The following is a 21,171-nucleotide window of genomic DNA, read 5'->3' as shown; positions in this document are numbered from 1 at the left end:
GTTCAAAATGCAATACTAATCACACTTATCTATGTAACCAAACATATTGATATATAGCAAGATCATGCACAGAAGGGAATACATAACACCATCATGAGACAAGGCAGTATGGACAACCTAGAAAGCTAAGAAGAACAGGGAAATTTCAAGAAACTACTAACCTAACATACTTTTAAAATGCAACAAATAATGCAGTTACAACCTGCCTATTGCACCGACACGTGCTACTGAAAACATATGTGCATCACATCACACAATTTGGCAGGTTATTTAGTCTAAAATTGCAATTCTTTTGTAACTTTTTTTTAACAACCAAGTCTTTTCTTTTCGCAGCCAATGGTCTGTTTGAATGCTCGATTGAACTGAATTGCAATAATCCAGTTCAATATAGAAGAAATTACAAGAGTGGGATGGCACCATTTTAAAACATTATGAAGACTAAACCCCTGATCCCATGTGTTTCAAGTTAGACATGAACCAATATTAATTGCAATGTAGGAGCCATTCCCCATTGTTATGAATCAAGTTCAACTGAAATATTGCAATTCAATTCGATTAAGCATGCAAATGCAGCCTAACCAATCACCATAAATATGTCAGCCAGCAAATTTAGATTCAAAACCTCCATGAAAACAAGCTTACCTTAAGACATAGGATGAGTAGAATAAATACATTGAGTGCAAAATTCGCCACCAATGCCACCGTAACCTGTGAACCCAGAAGCAGCTCCACCACACGGGTGGCATTCTCCGAATGAATGCTGTCCTCACTGATCAATCCATCTGATCTGATCTTGTCCAGTGCGGAATCCGTCCACCACTGGAGCCCCAAGAGGCTTATCACCGTACACACGGCAGAAGCAGACAAATAATTCACACCCATCTCAAAATCAAAGACACACAAAACTCCTTCAATGTCAGCCCACGAACATCATCCGAGAAGTGAGGTCAAAACCAATACACAGCGTGTCGATTTCCAGGGATAGCGGCGACCCAAACGCCGCATGATATCGATACTAACATCCGACCATGGGAAACTGCATCGGAAAAACAAAAGTTGCATTTTTACGAAAAATGAAAAATGCAATTTTATATATGAATATTAGATTGGAGAAAATTGCAAAATCAAAAGGAAGAACCGACGAAATTGCGTTTGTAAATGGTAACCATTTACGACAGCTGGTTTAAGATCAAAAGGAGAAGGGGAGAGAGAGAGAGAGAGAGAGAGAGAGAGAGAGAGAGAGAGAGAGAATATTTGAAAACCCTAGGATCTTGTAATTGAGAAAATTCACGAATTTTCTGTTAGAAATATATGCATACGAGACTAGAAATGGTATTAAAACAAGATGCGGAATTGGGAAAATGGAGATAGATTGAAAGATCTCGCTTACAGATATTGGAATTGAGGAAGCTTCCATGGATTTTCTATTCCTTTTTTTCTTCCGCTTTTGCGGAATGCAGGAAAAGGGAAGGAGGGTTTTGAACAGAATGAGGTGTTGGCTCTTAAAATCGCGACGTTAGATTTCTCAGAATAAATAAATAGGAATTAAGTAAAATAAAAATAAATAATAATAATAATAAAGAGTTCGGTTTGCGTTCCTCGCGAATAAGATTCCAGAGTGTGTCGCCTCCCAGTGGGGCCCACATTCTGAGTTGATCGGATAATTCGAACCGTTCATATTCTCTTTACTTCGAAAAATGTCTTTTAGTCAGAATTCATGAACCATTTTTTTTCATAAACTTCGACTTTTATAGTTGAATGAGAACCATTGAAATCTTCATTTCACTGTTATAAATTCATCTAAATATATTGATGGAATTAATTTTTATTTAATATAAATTTTACTTCAGAACAAATTAAAATTGTATTCCGAAACATGGACGGTTCTGATCATCAAACCATTAAGTATGTGGGCCTCTGTGGCGGCGACACACGCTGGAATCAGAGTCGCGGCGGAGGCAAGACGGACTAAAAGAAAAAATGCATTTTTCTAACGCCTTTGTCCTTGCCTTGCCTTCTTCGCTTAGCATCGCCCTTCTCTTTCTTTTTATGGTACTCTCATAGGCATGCAGTGTTCTCATATCACAGATGCATCGGGACAAACGGAAAGTCCAATCGATCAATCCGGACTGTTCATCATGTTCATCACATATTTCTTTGATAACATACAAAAAAGGTCACATCTTTTAGCCATTGAATAAGTGGGCCATTTTTTGGAACCATTCGTCTGCTAAAAAAAGTTATTCCTTTTTGCGGCATTTCTTTAATGAGATGAATGGGATTTCCTGATAAAAGTGATTCGTAAGCGATCGGCGATGGTGGGACCGAACAAATAGCTGTCTTAAATGGTTAATTGGACTTATTTTGGTTAAATGATCTTGACTGTTATTTTTATAAGAAATTTATTGGGTGGTTAGAAAAATGGTAAAATAACCGAACACGGATATCTCATGAAATGCATTCTGGACTTAAAGGACAGACCAGATCAATCGATTGGACTGTCCAAGTGCCCCTACAAAATCAGGATCACTTTATCATATATAACTCCAAGAGCACTGGATCATTTTTCTAATTAAAGAGGATTACTAATCCAAAGTAAACTTTGATACTCTGACCGCTGTGATACTTGAAGCTCTGCACCCGGCAATGAATAGTATCCTTTGCTGGTCTCAAATATGATACTCTTGTTTGTTGCAATTTGATTGTACCACATCATTGAATGCAACAGTGTTGACAAACTCAGGACCAATCACGATAAAGATAAACAGGAGTTTCTTATTTGAGGCAAGCAGAGGATATGAATTTGACCTCTGGTCAATGGGCCAATAAAGACAAGCTGGAAACACTAATTCCCAAGCATTAATGAGGTGGATCACCATCTCCCTCAGGGCATAATTAATCCTAATCCATGGAGATCTTTAGACTCGTCACATAGTTTTCTTGAATCTAATATGATAAAAGTATGAATAATTCCTAATAAATTCAAAATGGGCTAATATCGACGAGCTAGAAACACTAATTGGATGGCTTAGAAGACTTAACAAGATTAAGTGTGACTCGACCAAAGCTATCTACATTATTATTCATTTGACAACCTTATAATAGAGTTTTCATGATGAACAAGTTCTAGTTCATGGTGATCGATCTCTTTGGAGCCCGTCTATAAGTAATGGTATAGGGTGGTTAGAATAGTGGGACCGAACAAACAACCGTCTTAAATTGCTAATTGGACGTATTTTGATTAAATGATCTTTAACTGTTCCTTTTATAAGAAATTTATAGCTAGGGTGGTTAGATTTCTCTTGATTTTTACACGGATATCTCATGAAATGCATTTTGGACTTAATGGACAGACCAGATCAATTGATTGGACTGTCCAAGTGCCCCTATGAAATAAGGATCACTTTATCATATATAACTTGAAGAGCACTAGATCATTGTTATGATTAAAGAGGATTGCTAATCCAAAGTAAACTTTGATACTCTGACCACTGTGATACTTGAAGCCCTGCACTCAGTAATAAATAGTATCCTCTGCTTGTCTCAAATACGAGACCAGATCAATCGATTGGACTGTCCAAGTGCCCCTATGAAATCAGGATCACTTTATCATGTATAACTCGAAGAGCACTGGATCATATTTCTGATTAAAGAGTATTACTAATTCAAAGTAAACTTTAATACTCTGACCACTGTGATACTTGCAGCTCTGCACCCGCAATGAATAGTACCCTCTGTTGGTCTCAAATACGATACTCTTGTTTGTTGCAATTTGATTGTACCACATCATTTAATGCAAACAGTGTTGACAATGTCATCACTGATATAGACCAATCACAATAAAGATAAATGGGAGTTGCTTGTTTGAGGCAAGTAGAGGATCTGAATTTGACCTCTGGTCAATGGGCCAATACAGACAAGCTGGAAACACTAATTCACAAGCATTAATGAGGTGGATCACCATCTTCCTCAGGGCATAATTAATCCTAATCCATGGAGATCTTTAGACTCGTCACATAGCTTCCTTGAATCCAATATGATAAAAGTATGAATAATTCCCAATAAATTCAAAATGGGCTAATATCGACGAGCTAGAAACACTAATTGGATGGCTTAGAAGACTCAACAGGATTAAGTATGACTCGACCAAAGCTATCTACAATATTATTCATTTGACAACCTTATAATAGAATTTTCATGATGAACAAGTTCTAGTTCATGGTGATCGATCCCTTTAGAGCTCGTCTGTAAGTTATTGTATAGGGCGGTTAGAATGGTGGGACCGAACAAATAACCGTCTTAAATTGCTAATTGGACGTATTTTGGTAAAATGATCTTGACTGTTCCTTTTATAAGAAATTTATAGCTAGGGTAGTTAGAATTCTCTTGATTTTTACACGGATATCTCATGAAATGCATTCTGGACTTAATGGACAGACCAGATCAATTGATTGGACTATCCAAGTGCCCCTATGAAATCAGGATCACTTTATCATATATAACTCGAAGAGCACTGGATCATTTTTATGATTAAAGAGGATTGCTAATCCAAAGTAAACTTTGATACTCTGACCACTGTGATACTTGAAGCCCTGCACTCGGCAATTAATAGTATCCTCTGCTTGTCTCAAATACGAGACTCTTGTTTGTTGCAATTTGATTGTACCACATCATTTAATGCAAACAGTGTTGACAATGTCATCACTGATATAGACCAATCACAATAAAGATAAACTGGAGTTGCTTGTTTGAGGCAAGTAGAGGATCTGAATTTGACCTCTGGTCAATGGGCCAATACGGACAAGTTGGAAACACTAATTCCCAAGCATTAATGAGGTGGATCACCATCTTCCTCAGGGCATAATTAATCCTAATCCATGGAGATCTTTAGACTCGTCACATAGCTTCCTTGAATCCAATATGATAAAAGTATGAATAATTCCTAATAAATTCAAAATGGGCTTATATTGACGAGCTGGAAACACTGAATGGATGTCTTAGATGACTCAACAGGATTAAGTGTGACTTGACCAAAGCTATCTACATTATTATTCATTTGACAACCTTGTAATAGAGTTTTCATGATGAACAAGTTCTAGTTCATGGTGATCGATCCCTTTGGAGCCCGTCTATAAGTTATTGTATCCCTCTTAATTGACCAACCATTGACTATAAACTTTTTGTATGTTTTTTATCTTACATTTTTTTTCCCCATCTTTCAATCAAACCATTAACTGATTTTGTAAGTTATTGTATCTCTTTTGATTGACCAACCACCGAATCCTAGAATAATTGTTCATTTTTATCATTGGATGACTACTTATTTCCAATCTTATTTTGGAAACATCTATTGAAAATGCAAGTATGGATTATCGTTGCCTTTAAATGTTTTCTCAATGATGTGCTCTATATAAATTCATCTTCTTTGTTATTACTTTACTCATTTTATTTGTCACTATTTTGATGTCAAAATCTAAAATGCCAATTCTAAATATTAGGCAAAAAAAAGTCAAACTCTCTCTCTCTAAGACAAAGGATCCCTTCTCGACCATACACTCAATAACATTGATAAGAAAAAAAGGTAGAGAAAAAATGCAAACCACAACATAGATATTTACAAAGTTCCCTTCTATTATATTCATGGAATGACATCAATCCATCATGCTAAAAGGCAAAAAACAAAGTAGCTCCGATGCAAGGAAGAGCATGAAACAATAAGAGACGATAAGTTGTGCATCTTATGACAATGCCTATATATCAAAAGTTACGAGTCTTCTAAATTCAAACTTCAAATAACAATTTTTCACAGTTGAAATGAATTTCTTCAAACCATACATACTTGAGACCCACTTACATCATGCCCTATGTAGGACCGTGTCTTGTTTCGTTCTGACAAATTACTTCCGCTTTCATTTGTGCTTCTTAGTTGTCCTAAAAATGCATCTGTGACATGCCCAACCTCAAGCCCTAAGAAAAATGTTCTTTTTTTAACGATAAAATATATATTACTCTAAAACAAATTAGGGTCTACATAAAATACACCGTGTAAATTTATGAAATTGCCCTTTGGGCTAGGCGACCCCCAAGAAAAAAGGCACTACCCTCCTAGCGACCCTTAACAAACTCAATGTGGAGATCAACTTGCGACAGTGTTAGCTGGATGAATAATACATCTCTACTTATCAAGTTCTACAGAACCTAATATCTCTCTCTCTCTCTCTCTCTCTCTCTCTCTCTCTCTCTCCATTAGTAAGTTCTTGCTATTTTTTTAAAAAAGAAAAGTCTTCCCATTGACCAAATTTATTTCATGAATGTACGCACCAATCACATACATTGAAATCGTGAATTAAATGGGCACACACAGACACACATACACACACCATTGATACTGGTAATCAGAAACTTGTCAGAGAGGAATGAACATCGTAGGCTCTCTACTCTTTCTCACCCTCTAAACAATGAGGATTCTCGCTACTTGAGCTAAATAATAGGAGCAAGGACTGATACCCTGGATTTATACACTCGGTTAGTCGTCGAATCCTATCTATTGATGGACTTGTCACCAACTCCACCTTCTCCATGCCTCTCAAATAAGATACGAAGCTAGTACTTTGGGGTATGAACTAAAGTTGTACCCACAACACTTTTGTAAGCTCCACCATTATGCCTATTAAGTGATCCAAATAATTCAATCCAATTGTGTCCCTTTTATGCCATGTGTGGCTTATAATGTTAACAATGCAACCATTACTTAAAAAGTAAATTCTCTCATGTCTTTGAGATGCATCTATATGTTACCATTTTGACTCACTAGGCATTCATTTTTCATCATCCTCAATTATCACCTATACATATCTAATAAGCATGTTTATCTTAGCATTCGTCAATCATTAGCCATGGACACCTCCAAACAATCTAGAAATTGACTTTTCTCCATAAATTATGAGCCATCTTGATCTTGTTAGTATTAATCAAAATACAATCACTAGTTTCAAGTTCCGTCAATAAGGAATGGAAATGCTTGTGTAAATAGATCACCTAATCAAAATCCACAAATTATGCTAGAGATCAAACACTTATCCTATGTTTTGTGATCTCTAAGTTGACAAGCTTATGTAGAGTGATCTTATTTATAAGGCGAATGGTTAAGATTAAACCAACACATCAAACTATCCCAACCACCCTCTTCAAGAGAACAACCCTCCGATTATTTTTATAATTATGGAAGTTTGCTCGCAATTGATGGTAAGGGGATTATTCAATGACCTACACTTTTTATGTGGTAGGTCTCCCCTTAGATGAGGATGTGCATAAAATTTACCAGATTGAATATTTGAACCCTTTAATCATATAAAGGTTACGGTGATCAACCATTTCTATATCAAAAATACCCAAAATTTAATTGGTTGAAATGATTCATCCAATCTAAGCAATTTTGTTTGTTTTATGTCCATCATACTATTTACATCCAATCTTGTACGGTCATATCGGACAGTTTTAAAAATGTCATGTGGCGGCAATATGCTAGATGTGGTGAAGTTAAAACGTAATGCCAATAAGCCAAGAATGTGCTTACATCGAAAGAGATTGTAAAGTGATAAATGGAAGAGTCTAACAAAGACAAATTATCTAGCAAAGTAAACGAAGGCAAAACAATTGTCATTTACATGTGGCAGGTTGTGAATGATAACAATTAAAATAATGACTTAGAAAAGTGTGCGCAGTCATGTAATATACTAGAGAATGCATTCTCTATGGCTTGAAATAGTATGCGCAATCATCTTATTCAATGGAAAAGATATATTTCTATCACGCTGTTATCTGGCCACAATTAGTTACCAAATCCACGGTCGTCCTACGACCACCAATGTTTAGACAATCATCATTTGTCAATGACCGCTTCACCTACTCAGGGTGCCGTTAGCAATCTTTATTTTGTCTTTTTATTTACTTGCCAATTATACCAATTTCTTTATCAATTCAATAAAATCAGTACTTGCATTGATTTATTTTTTTTTAATTTTATTTTTGAGCATATTGTATTGTTGTTAAATGATATAATGTATCACTAGTGGAATAGGAAGTCCTTACTTTTAAGGAAAAAAGAACTCATCTAAAGGACCAATCAATATTCCTTTGTAAATCGTCTTATTCATTGTAATTGGTGGTTAAGTAAATGTCAATCGCTTCAAATTCGATCTTAATCTATTCATTTTGACACATGAAGTCACAACATGTTTAATTTAATTATAGTCCTATTTATATCTAACATGCTTAGCACATACACATGCACAACATGTATGATCCATTCTCGACCAAATAGTACATATGTGGCCGTGTGTCCAAATTGAAGCCAAATACATAGAATCTCAGCCTCCTGGCACAAGTGTTTCAAATCATTGGAAGACATTCCAAATTCAAAGGTTCCCACAATGATGAGTGAGGATGTATGCTAGCAAATCTTTTTCAGTAGCATTGTTACTTTGGGGAGGCAGATGATACTCAGGTAGACTATGATGTTTCATAATTAGGCACTTATACATTACAGTTGCAACGTACATTAATTCAAATTAAATTGACTAAATTGTAAAATCTTTATTTTTCAAGTCCCAACCCAAAATTATATTGGCTAACAACCCTAACTTCTGACTCACCAACGTTTATTTTTTAAAATAGGATTATTAAATATTTCTTATATTTAGCTATAAAATAAATATCCACCCAACAGACAATCAAATTATCAAATATACTTAATTTTTTACTCACATTACATCTAAATTAGAAATCCTAATTGGGACAGTTATTTAGGCTTACTTGTATACCACAAATGCAATTTCTAACTGCATACCATCCGTCAAACTTCGCCAGAGGCCCAAAGCCTTTTCTGCCTTTTGCTTTTGCCTTGGTCGTCCGTCAGCGCTGATAACTGTCATTCTTGGGAGCTGATCCACTGCTCTGGAGCTGCCGCATTTTCATGCCTCAAGTCTTCTACCCTACACGTTTGGCACGAGTTTAAAATGACCTGTACCCAGAATCACTTTGGATTATTAGTTGATTGGCCACTAATAAAATAATTATTATTTGGAGGGTCTTAATCATATAATAAACCGACCTTTTCTCACTGAACGGATAGGGCTTGCTTATGTCTTTAAGTGCCTTTACTATGTAACCAAACAGTGTCATTTTTGAATGATGGCCCATTCATTATCTGACCAATAAAATGAACGGTTTATGTTTAGCTCACACGTACCCACACGTGTGTGTAAACAACATGGAAACATTGTAGTTCAATGGCTCGATGGGTACCGGATCTAGCCCCATGAAAATAACGTGAAGGTGAATCTAGCGCGGCACCGACTGCGCAAGTTAGCGGAGGTAAGCAAAATGCGAACATGCGTGCATGCCCTCGCGCGCATGGTGTGATGAGATTTAAGAAGAACCGCGCTTGCGTAACTCGCCTGGGCTAAAATGTTCATAAGATCTAGGACGTCCATCAGGTTAGGGGCCTCATTTTTCACCATGGGAAAGAAATTAGGACGTCTAAAACTCGGGTAGGCCACATCATATGAGGAGTTCGGATATGCCGATTGCCGTTAGTTTTGCGAGGGTCTCACATTGGTTCACATCTGCTCTGAGCTATCCAATCCATTCATATAAAGCTTCTCACGAAGAAGAAGGGATTTACCAAAAATCATCGTATTCTGAAATTCAATTGGGCCACACAGGTGAATTAAGCAGTTCTAGGCATGATCTAACACTATTTCCTGCAGTGAGGCCCACCCCAATTTTGTATCTGTTGAATTCCTAAAGTGTGGCCTACCTCCTACTGACTTCTGGATGGCCATGATTTTAGGATTCCATTGTTAACATGATGCAGCGTACCTGATGGACGGGTGGATCTCATGAAATGTTCCACCCATGTAGGTGCCGGTGCGGGAGGCCCCTAGATCGAGTTACGCTAGCGTGGCTCATAAGAAAGAGCTTACCTACGCCCGCAGGGAAGCGGATTGGCTGGTCTACTACACACCTATGATATAGCTGGTGTATTGACGTCAGCAAGTTCACTGGGTTCCATCATGAGGTATGTGTTATATCTAAACCGTTCATCCATTTTTTGAGCTCGTCTTAACGTTTGAGATGAAAAATAATATTATAAAATGATTAGTTGGACCACACCACAAAAAGAAGTGGGGGATTGAATGTCTGCCACTGAAACTCTTTTGGGGTTCAAAGAAGTTTTGGAACAATATGAAATCTGTTTTTCCTTTTCATCCGAGTCTTTGTGACCTTATGAAAAGATTGGACGGAAAATAAACGTTATGGTGGGCCATACAAAATTCTTAACGGTAAAAATCATTATCTCGACTGCTATTTGTGGTGTGCTCAAGTTGATGCTTAGATATGATTCATTTTTTGAATAGTATTCTAAAATGATCTCGAAAAATGGATGAACGGTTTGGATATAATAAATAAATCATTATCGGGCCCATGTAACTTTGATCTCCTTCAAACCGTCCGTACAACTCGGAGCTCGAGGAGCGTCAGCGCTCGTCTTCGCACGATACGTACCTACACCAGCAATATTAGCTGGTGTGTGGTACACCAGCCAATCCGCTTCCCCACCGTGCATCTCCTTAGGTGGGCCACAGATTATCACAGGTCCACATTCAACGACCAGCACGCTTGACGAGTTGACAAGACTAGAAGCGGATTGGCTGGTGTAGCACACACCACCGACGAGCCTGATGTGGGTATGTGTCGTGCGAAGACGAGCGCTGGCGCTCGTCCACCTCCGAGTTGTACGAACGGCTCAAAGGAGATCAAGTTACATAGGTCCCACAATGACGTACTTAATATATCCAAACCGTTCATACATTTGGAGAAATAATTTTAAAGCATGAGCCCAAAAATGAGTTATATCAAAACCTCAACGGGACCACACCACAAATAGCAGTGGGACATGATTCTGACCGTTAAAACATTCGTAGGGCCACCGTAACATTTATTTTCCATCCAATCTGTTCATAAGGTCACACATATATTAATCTGTTCATAAGGTCACACATACCTAGATGAAGAGGAAAACTAAATATCATATTGATCCAAAACTTCGGTGACTCCAAAAGGATTTCAATGGTAGACCTTCAATCCCCACTGCCTTTTGCAGCGGGGTCCACTTGATATTTGGATCTGTCTTATTTTTCGGCTTAAGCCTTAATACTAACTCTCAAAATGTTTGGACGGCTTGGATATAATACATACCTCATGATGTGACCCACAGAACTTGGTGACGTCAACACACAAGCCAGAACGGTGTGTGCGTTCGATGTAGCTCGAATGACTCCACCGGCACCACCTGATACACCGGCTTTAATTGCCTGCTCCTTGGCAAGAAAATGTAAAAGGCTCATATGTCTAATGCATTCGCTGAAATATGGTCCATTCACGGAGGGGTCACCAGATGGGTGGTTGGATCACGAGTTCCAGAGTTCATTCCGCCAGTTCGGTTCCGTACTGCTCCGGACTACCAGTTAGGTGGTCCCCTTGACTATTAGTGGTAGGAAATGATGGTGCCCACCCGTTTGCAGTTGAGGCAAACGCAGTGTCCTTGGATGTCAGTCGTAGAAATGAAGGGGGCAACAACCCATTTCCAGCTGGGACCTAGGCCACGTATCTGTGGGCCCTACCGGTTCTCTTATGAACTATCGTCCCTTTTCCCCCCATTTTAAGGGAGGTGATATGACATAGGCGAACATACCGGAATGCAGTAGAGCCATCTCTCAACATTACAAGTGGTATTGTAATAAATCAATCGGATCCGTCCATCTGGCTGGCTCTATCATGGATGACTCACATTTCAAGAACCACACCAACTTTATAATCCTTTTTCATATCACTTCCCTTCAAAAAATGTTTGGTAATTAACTATTTCCATCTCTTACAGCTGCTTCGAGGCCACATTTGTGTATTTGGAAACATCAACCATGGGGCGATTAGATGGACGGACACGATTAGTTCATTACTCTTCCACTACTGTGGAAAGTTGTCCCCACCATATTCCCTTCCATCATTTCCCTCATTTAAATAGAGGTACTAGATGGGCTGGGCCCAATTTATCCAAGCCCATGATTGCCATCTCATCTTTAGCTGGGCATTGAGTTGAGTCGGGTTGACTGGACTCAATCAAGTTTTGAAATAGGTTTGACCCGAACTCGATCCGACTCAATACCAAGTCTAGTATGCCTGACTCGAACCGAGTTTGGTCTAGCCTGGACTAATTCGGACCAAGTTCGATCCGGTCAGAAGTACCAAGTCGGGTTGAGTTGGAATCGAGTTGGATTGAGAGATGAGGGAGGGAGGGAGTGGAGAGGAGAGAGAGGAGGAAGAGGAGGAGAGTGATGGTGGTGGGTGGTTGCTGGGCTTGGAAGAGGAAGAAGAGGAAGATGAGAGAGGGAGAGAGAGAGGTTGGGATTCGATTGGGGTAGGGTTAGAGACTGGGTCGAGTCAAGTTTCAGATTGAGTCGAGTCTAACCAGATCAAGTTTCGGATCGAGTCGGGTCGAGTTATTGGGTAACTTGAACTCGACTCAGTTTGAATTCGGATTGGGTGAAGCTTATTTGGTTCGGGCCGACTCACTCATTCGGTTCGGTCGAGTCGGACGAGTTAAGTTAGCCGGATCGAGTCGTCCTATGCCTACCTCTAATCTCATCCGAGCCAGATGCAACTCATCTGAGTCGACTCGGACTCAGGTAAGTCGCCATTTAGGATCGACTCGCCAGTAATACAAAAAAAAAGAAGCCATGAACTTCACATACCTTCTCAGGCCCAGGCCATGCCCCATCCAAGCCCACCAACCGGGAACCCAGCCCAATGGTTTTAAACAAGGTGGGCTGGTCAGGCTGTCTTATCATATGAAGTCTATGGCATACTTAAACCTAGACCCAGTCAGGAAATAAGTATCAGGTGTGAAAACTCGATACTGGCGTCCAGCCCACCTGCCTTTTGGGTCAAACCCAAATCCTCAACGAAAGCTGGGCCACGCCGGGTGACTCACAACCACAAATGGTGGAATCATCCGGTCCTAATGAACAATGACAGGTAGATCTTTTTCATCCACCTAGTCCTTATTTATATGGGTTGGTCGGGTTGGGCCCTGCCACTTAAATGGGCCATGTTCTTTTGACCACCAGAAGACTCAATAATTCAGCTTGAGCATGGAATTAATGTGGGTGGGGTTGGACGGCTCAAGGATGGGCCCAGGCCACCACCAGCCCTATTTAGAGCATATCACTTTCAATGTGGACCCATCAGAACAACGAACCGGATTGGCTAGCCCATGGGGCTCACTCGTACAGTTGTACGGATTGGCGTATTACAGGCGTAGGACCGTCTATAATGCCCCATGAGAAAGAGAGACGGGTCCACCATTTTCCCATTTTTTTCACGTGACATTGACCAATTCAATGGTGTGGGTAGGTCGTGGATGACTCGTTAGCGATTAATACTGAGAATTGACATGGCGTTTGCGTGAGGAGGGATTGAATAGTCCATTTTCAGAGCACGTGCTAACATGCCACATGCTCACGAGATCCTACGCCATTCTTTAGGTGGGGCTTCACCAGGAACATGTTCTACCCGAAATGTCAGGCAGCTCCACTCATCAGGTGGGCCATACGAGTATAAGCAAACGAGGACAGTTTGGAAAGAGGTGATCAACGGTCTATATTCATTGATCCCATCCGGCCCACCTGATATAAGTGGAGGTCGTTGGTTCTTGCCCCATGGCATGTTTATTGCCACTTCCCCTTCATGAGCGGCCTGGATCTGGTGACACGTTGGACTACGATACGAACCATCTCCATACAAAATACAAACCGTACACTTCAATCTCCAAAGAGGTCGGGTCTCTGCATCATGCACGGGTTTTCAGTTCTGACCAGTTAGCAAAGGTTCGATAATCCACACCATCGTTCTGTTGCATCTCACCATGGATCGATCTGACCCAAAAATCTCGGGCAATCTTAACCCTTCGATTTATGTCTTATGGATAAGCAGTTGGGAAAGTACATATAAAAGCGGTCCACGTTCAGCCAAAAAAAATTTATTTGGGTGGTCCTTGGGATCTTCCAATCTAGGGTGCTTTTGGAGCATAGTCCATCCACACTGGGAGGCCAAGGACAGATGGTCTGGATTATCAAAATACGGGCCCCACATGTCAGAATAAAAAACCCAGGTGGGCTATCATATAATCTCCTTGCCTTGAAATCCTGATCATATTAGAGGAGTTTCTTTAAATTGTCATAATCTTATCCTTGCGAAAGGCCATGATAGAAGCCTTTGAAAAGCCCATGAAAGATCTATAAAGGCCCAAATGAAGACAAATGCCTTTCCATCTGGACCTTTGATTTTGACAATCCATTCATTCTCGTCCTTGGATGTGCTCAGAATCCAACCGACCCTATCCTTTCCTTTTTCTAAATTAATATAATTACATAATTCCATTACTAGTACTCATGCAGCTTAATTCACAAAGGTGGAATGATGAGAAAAATGATTCACACAACTCTCCTCAATTACTCATATTACAACTTAATTCACCAAAATAAACTTTTCTAAGTGGATGTGGATTGTGTGGTGAACCCAATGTGACGGGATTTTATTAGGGTATATGCCACCCTTAGATATAAGGCTTAGCCAAGCACCTACTCAACCTAGCAACCTTTTCGGCAAAACTTCCCGTGTGCTTTATATTTGATAGTGGCACGCCACCCAATCAAATCTCACTCCATCTCATCACCATTGAGATATATAGTCTGAGGGTTACCATGCAATTTACTTATGCGGTAGAGATCATGCACTTGCCATTAATATGGGTTAACACACTATATGTTTTGCCAAAAATAAAAAATAAAAATTATACTACCATGTGATATGTAATATTGGAAAGAGGTAAATAAGTTAGGGGTCGTTTGGCACCGTGGATTGTAGGGGATTTGAGGGGGGTTTCAAATCCCCTGGTTGTTTGGCAGCATAAAGTAAATGGGATTTCAAATCCAGGGGGTTTCCAATCCCCTCTATGAGGGGGTTTGTAGTCCATGGTGAGAGCTTGGATTACACCTAAAATCATATCAATAGTTGCAAGTGTAACATGTGTGTCACCGTACACTATCATTCTATTAGGTACATGGCCCACTAATGATGATCAGCACCGTCCAAACATTGTCCAGCATTGTCTAAACATTGACCATGTAAATCAACAATTAAAAATCGTTGGTTAGTCACTCAGACATGATCTTGTGCTTGTGACCCATCCAAGACTTGGAATTTCATCATCTTCGAACATAGCATATATTTCAGCGGGCTTATCACAACCATTGTGTCAAAAATTACATATCTCACTAATTAAAGATATTAAAGTTGACTTAGTAATTAAATTCAAACCCCTATAAACATACCATGGATAGGTACTTTTGGATTAAAGTTCACACTCCAAGGTGCCAAACACTAGGAGGATTGCAAATCCAGGGGGTTTCTTATCCTGGCGTTTCCAAGTGCACGCTCCCAAATAGGCCCTAAGAAAACTTCAGCAACATTCTCCAAAGTTGCACATTTATTTTACGAACTTTAGCGCACTTGATCAGTCGCTAATATAGTGGTTAAGGGTGTACATGAACTGAGCTAGCTCGGTTAGCTCGCTTGACTCGGCTCGAAAAAGCTCAACTCGACCTGACTCGAAACTAAGTTCGATCCGAGTTGGGCCATTTTTTACATCTTGAAAATGAGTTCAAGCTGATCTCAAGCAGGCCCCTGCTCTACTCGACTCGGCTTGACTCGGCCTGACTCATCATTTGTGTGTGTGTGTGTGTGTGTGTATGTGTGTGTGTGTGTGTGTGTGTGTATGTGTGTGTATTTACAACCCTAAACCCATTCCCCTTTTGAAAACACGCCCCCCAACCCTAGCGATTTAAAACCCTCTCCCCTGCTCCCTCTCTCCCTGCCCGACCCCAGCATTCAAAACCCTAATCACCTCTCTCTCTCTCTCTCATCCCAGTCAGACGCCCCTCTTACCTCTCTCTCTCTCTCTCATCCCAGTCAGACGCCCCTCTTACCTCTCTCTCTCTCTCTCTCTCTCTCTCTCTCTCTCTCTCTCTCTTGTCCCGCCCGTCCAGCGACGTCCGACCAGCGATCAACAGAGGGCCTCTGCCTCTCTCTGCTCGTCTGTCCCTCCATCCAACAGAGGCCCTCCCCCTCTCTGCTTGTCTTGCCGCCCGACCAATAGAGGCTTGCTCGTCCGTCAAACCAGTATGATTTCTCTCTCTCTCTCTCTCTCAATACATAGAATTGTTTTTTCCTTACCATGACTCGTCTAAATTTCATAATACTAGTTGAAATATTCGTGGAATGTGGATTTACTTATGCTCAGTGTATTGATTTGTGGAATGTGAAGCTCGACTCTAACTTGGCTCGAAAGCTCGAACTCGGCTCGAACTGATCTGATTCCCAATCGAGCAGGACATGCTGGCTCGATCACCGAGCTGAGCCGAGTTCGAGCTGGGTTAGCCTGGTGACTGAGCCGAGCTCAGCTCAACTCAGTTCGGCTCGATGTACACCCCTAATAGTGGTGCCATTTCTTATTGATGGAATGAGATGTGGGTTTCTTGCATAGGCTTCTAGCAGGAAGTTCCTGCATTGAAAACCTAGGTGGGGCCTACCGTAATGCCCGTGAGGAATCTACCCGTCCATCTAATTTTTGAGCTCATTTTAGGATTGAATACCAAAAGTGAGAATGATCCATGACTCAAATGTGCCACACTAAAGGAAAAGTGGGTAGGGAAATTCCTACCGTTGAAACCTCCCTTGCGTTGACATTGATGTTTAAATGCCATCCATACTGTTCATAATGTCATATTCTTACTGGGATGAACTAAGAGCACAAATATTACCCTGAGTTAAAACTTCCATGGCCCCACGAATATTCCAACGGTGGAAGTTCAACCCTCACATTTTCGGCCCACTTGAGTATTGGATATAGCTCATTTTTGGTCCAATGTCCTAAAATGAGCTCAAAAAACAGATGGGCGAGGTGGACTTATCACAAACATCACAGTTGGCCTCAGCTAGGTTTCCAGCGCAGGAACTTCCTGCGAAAGCCTTTCGCGGCTTTAGCAGAAATCTGCATCCCATGGAATGGATCTCATGCATATGGTTCCGTGCTGGCACATGTGGAGTGTGTGCATGAGCTTTATAGGCGTCTGTGTGGGCTTGGATCTACCAGCATAGACCTTATATTCATTTTATTAATATGGAATCTTCTGCTTACAATAAATAGAAAAAAAATTATTTGTTGCATTGCAATTTAGCCATATCATAATGAGGAAAACAAGAAAAACCCATTTGTAGGAGTTGAGGATCTAGATTCTATAAAAGATGTTTTTACTGCAAAATTTCTCAAGATTGTTGCTTTTATGAACTATGACTAAACCTTTTAAGTTTCTTTAATAGTTTCTTAATGGTGAAATGATGGAATGATTTATTTATTTATCCTAAAAAGGTTTTATAGTTAAATACTGTGAGGCACTGTGATACGTGTATGACATACGGTCTTTCAAACAGTTACAACGGCCTTTGATGATAAGGCAAAGAAAAGATCAATCATCAGCTATGCCATGCCATAAAAGATGATGTCCAGCCAAAACCCTCCAAACTCACATTTGGCAGATCCAACGATTGGATCAGCCAGTCATTTGATGGTCATGATGGCGTGCACATGTTGGGCAGGTTGGATCTCTCTCTCACATATGCAAGAGCGCGTGCACACACACACCACGAAGTGCACCCCACGGTAGATAAGGGCATTTTGTTCATTTGACACTATGACCACTAAATCAAGGCATTGCCTAATATCAGAAATCCTGAGTAACTTTATGATAAAATAAAAATAAAAAACCCATCTAACACGTCGTCTGTATCGGTTCCATAAACTTAGGTAGCTTATAATATTAACGGTTTGTTTGGACGATTTCCAATTTGCCTATTGCTCAATTCACTAATCTTCCCGTGGATCAGACGCCACCGGCTACCCAAATGGGTTCAATCCCACCCAATAAATAAATTTTTAACTTGATAAGTTATATATATATATATATATATATATATATATATATATATATATATATATATGCGTGTGAGTGTGTGTGTATACGCACACGTAAGTTGGTTTGATAAAGACTATTGTAAAAGTAATTTATGTGATGGAAGTTATTTATCTTCAAAATTTTATTCTTTTAGCTTTTCAACTTTTGTCTTCTCTCTCTCCACATAATGGATGGTATATATCAAAAGAGGTTTTATGCAATGGGTGGTCCAGATCAAAAGTGGGTCTCATAGTTTGGATGGTCCACACTAAAGGTGGAGCCCACAGGGTTGAGAGTCCACATCAAGGTAAGCTCACATAATGGATTATCCACATCAAAGGGAGGCCCTTAACAATGAATAGTCCACATCCAAAAGTGGGCTCAGGTTGTGGATGACCCACATAATGGATGGTCCATATCAAAGGTGGGCTCCAAATGAGGGGCAATGAATATTGAAAGTGGCCCCACATGATGGACAATGATATTGAAGGTGGACCTCAGATGATAGATGACCCACATTAACATGATCCCCATCCCCACATAATGGATGATTTACAGCAAAGTTCGACTCCTAATGGTGAATGGCCCACATCGAAGGGGCCCCACATGATGGATGATCCACATCAATGTGGCCCCCACATAATGGCTAGTTCACTTCAAAGGTACTAATGATGAATTGTCCACATCCAAGATGGGGCCTGCGTAATGGACATATCACATTGAAGGTGGGGCTCACACGATGGATGGTCTACATCATAAGTGGGCTCTATATGATGGGCGGTGGATATTAAATGTGGCCTCATATGATGGACAATAACATTGATGGTGGGCCCCACATGATAGATGACCTATAATAAGTTGGGCCCTACATGAGGACATTCACATCGAAGGTCAATCCATAATGATGAATGACTCACATCCAAGGCGGGGCCGCTTGATGGAGGGTCCACTTCAAAGTTATGGATGATCCTCATTAAAGGTGGGCCCGTATGATGACTCACATCCAAGGTGGGTCCCACATAATTGATAGCCCACATCGAAGGTGGGCCTTGCAAGGTAGATGTTTCATGTTGAAAGTAGGCCCCACATGATGGACAATATAAATCGAGGACATGGCCAAGGTGGGCCCAACATAATGAATGATCCACATTAAAAGTTAGGCCACATGATGTATGATGGGTATTAAGGGTGGACCGAACAAACTTGATGGACAAATACTTATGTGATGTTGGAAACCAAATATATATATATATATTTATTTTATTTTTATCATGCACATAACTACATTGTATGGGCACTTAAATCATGACCTAAGTATTGAAACACAATCTATATGGGAACTATAAAATTGGACCAAAAGCCAATTATATTTTTGTACTTTTTGACTAGTATATTGTTTGATAAATATATTTATCCACTTAATAAGAAGAAACAAAGACTAACTACTGAAAGGCATGAGTAACTCATGTAAATTAGAAACCTAGGATCAATTACCCACTTAAGCAGTTTGGTTTGACCCATTCTCTTCATTTTATTTCACTAAGCAATGAGTTACCATCTACCTTGTGCACACGTGCAACTTGTCTTGCGTGTAGAGCTAACATCCAGCCCGTCCGGGAGGTGGGCCCTAAATGAAGTTCGAAAATCAGGTTGATCCGCTCATCGAGTCGGCCATGTTGTGCGGAAACAATGTATGTCTAATGGTCCCATTCGTACGTGTACAATGCCAACTTTCGAACCAGACAATCTTCATTGTGGCACCCACAATTTGGACGGCTCCAGTGTACTCTGCTGCCATACAACGGCAACATCTGACACGTGTGCAAGATGGGTGGTAACTTATGCCGACGCGTGTCAGATGTTGCAGTAATGGGCCACAAAAGGTGCACGGGCATCAGCTACAAATCATGAAATGGTACCATCTGAAAGGCACATGACTACACAAATCGCATTTTTCTTCATGGAGTTATTCTGTATTTTGCAGTTGACACAAGTTAATTTCACGTGTTTAGGTATAAGCAATCGTTTATATCGCTCCACCGTCGATCAGTTTTTAGACCATATAAGGGCTTTCATGGTCGATCTTATATATCTCAGCTCTACTTTAGTTTCATGAACTGTGGCATACCTGATCGGTGGACCAACCTAAATCTCAGGCCGGGTCATCTGCAGACGTAGGAAATAACTTTGGAACATGGCCATCTCTGACATGCAATCAAATCCTGGCACGTAAGAGGCAGTACCTAAAAAAAGGGTTTTTGGTACTTGCTGTGAAGCAGTCAGGTCACGGCTACTACATGAGCCAACATGGCACATGGGTGTAAAATTGAAGCCGTCCACCTGATGGGTGGGTGTAGTTAACTCTGCAAAAAAAATAATCAGGTGGGTCCCCGCTTATCAGGTTGGCTCACATTGTTTGAAACAAATGGACGGTCAGAGAAAACTGAACTGAGCCTCTTTTAATTGTCCATTGGCTTTGTAATCTGTGGGCCAGCCTGGTTGGTGGGGGCGTTAAAAACATTGTTCACTGGGCCAGCTTAATTGGTTGGTTGGTCAATGCTAGAAATTTAGGAAAGTCTCATTTTTAGGCTCGTGCCCTAAATGAACGGTAAATGGATGGACGTATGCTTGCACCAGACATACATCATGGTGGGACCATATATTTCTCTCTTGCATTCTCTTATGCTTTTTAAGGCAATCCAGAAAATCAAAGTATAAAGTCACTCTCTTCCAAACAACAACGGGGTTATTATTATTATTTATTTACCATCATTTACCTTGGTAAATAAAAAAACAAATACCCCTTTAGAGCATCTCATCATCATGTTAGGGCTCAATTAATGCATAGATTGGATGGTATACACACAACATGGTGTGCCCCACCTAGGCAACAACCAATAAGCCAGTGAATGAGATTACACTGAGGTGAATTTCTTCTTTGGCACACAGGTGAGTAACCCATATATAGAATAGCTTATATGCAAGTTGTAGACGAGCCAGTTTCAACATAGAGTCAAATATGTAATAACATTAAATC

General features: G+C 40.2%; 1 protein-coding gene across 3 annotated transcripts in view; it reads right to left on the bottom strand.

The window, feature by feature from the left end:
* The window catches only part of LOC131233895 (E3 ubiquitin protein ligase RIN2), a 28,097-nt gene extending 26,552 nt beyond the window's left edge, over positions 1-1,545 (bottom strand). For all 3 annotated transcript variants that reach the window (XM_058230733.1, XM_058230734.1, XM_058230736.1), the window contains exons 1-2: positions 1,391-1,545; positions 643-1,036 (exon numbers count right to left, since the gene is read on the bottom strand). In XM_058230733.1, the coding sequence (XP_058086716.1) occupies positions 643-882 (240 nt within the window). In that variant the 5' untranslated portion in view covers positions 883-1,036; positions 1,391-1,545. The remainder of the gene's footprint in view (positions 1-642; positions 1,037-1,390) is intronic.
* Positions 1,546-21,171: the final 19,626 nt, after the last annotated feature.

Source organism: Magnolia sinica, chromosome 18, assembly GCF_029962835.1.
Source record: "Magnolia sinica isolate HGM2019 chromosome 18, MsV1, whole genome shotgun sequence".
Lineage (NCBI taxonomy): Eukaryota > Viridiplantae > Streptophyta > Magnoliopsida > Magnoliales > Magnoliaceae > Magnolia > Magnolia sinica.
Note: the sequence above shows the minus strand (reverse complement) of the source record. Positions and strands in the feature narration are given on the sequence as shown.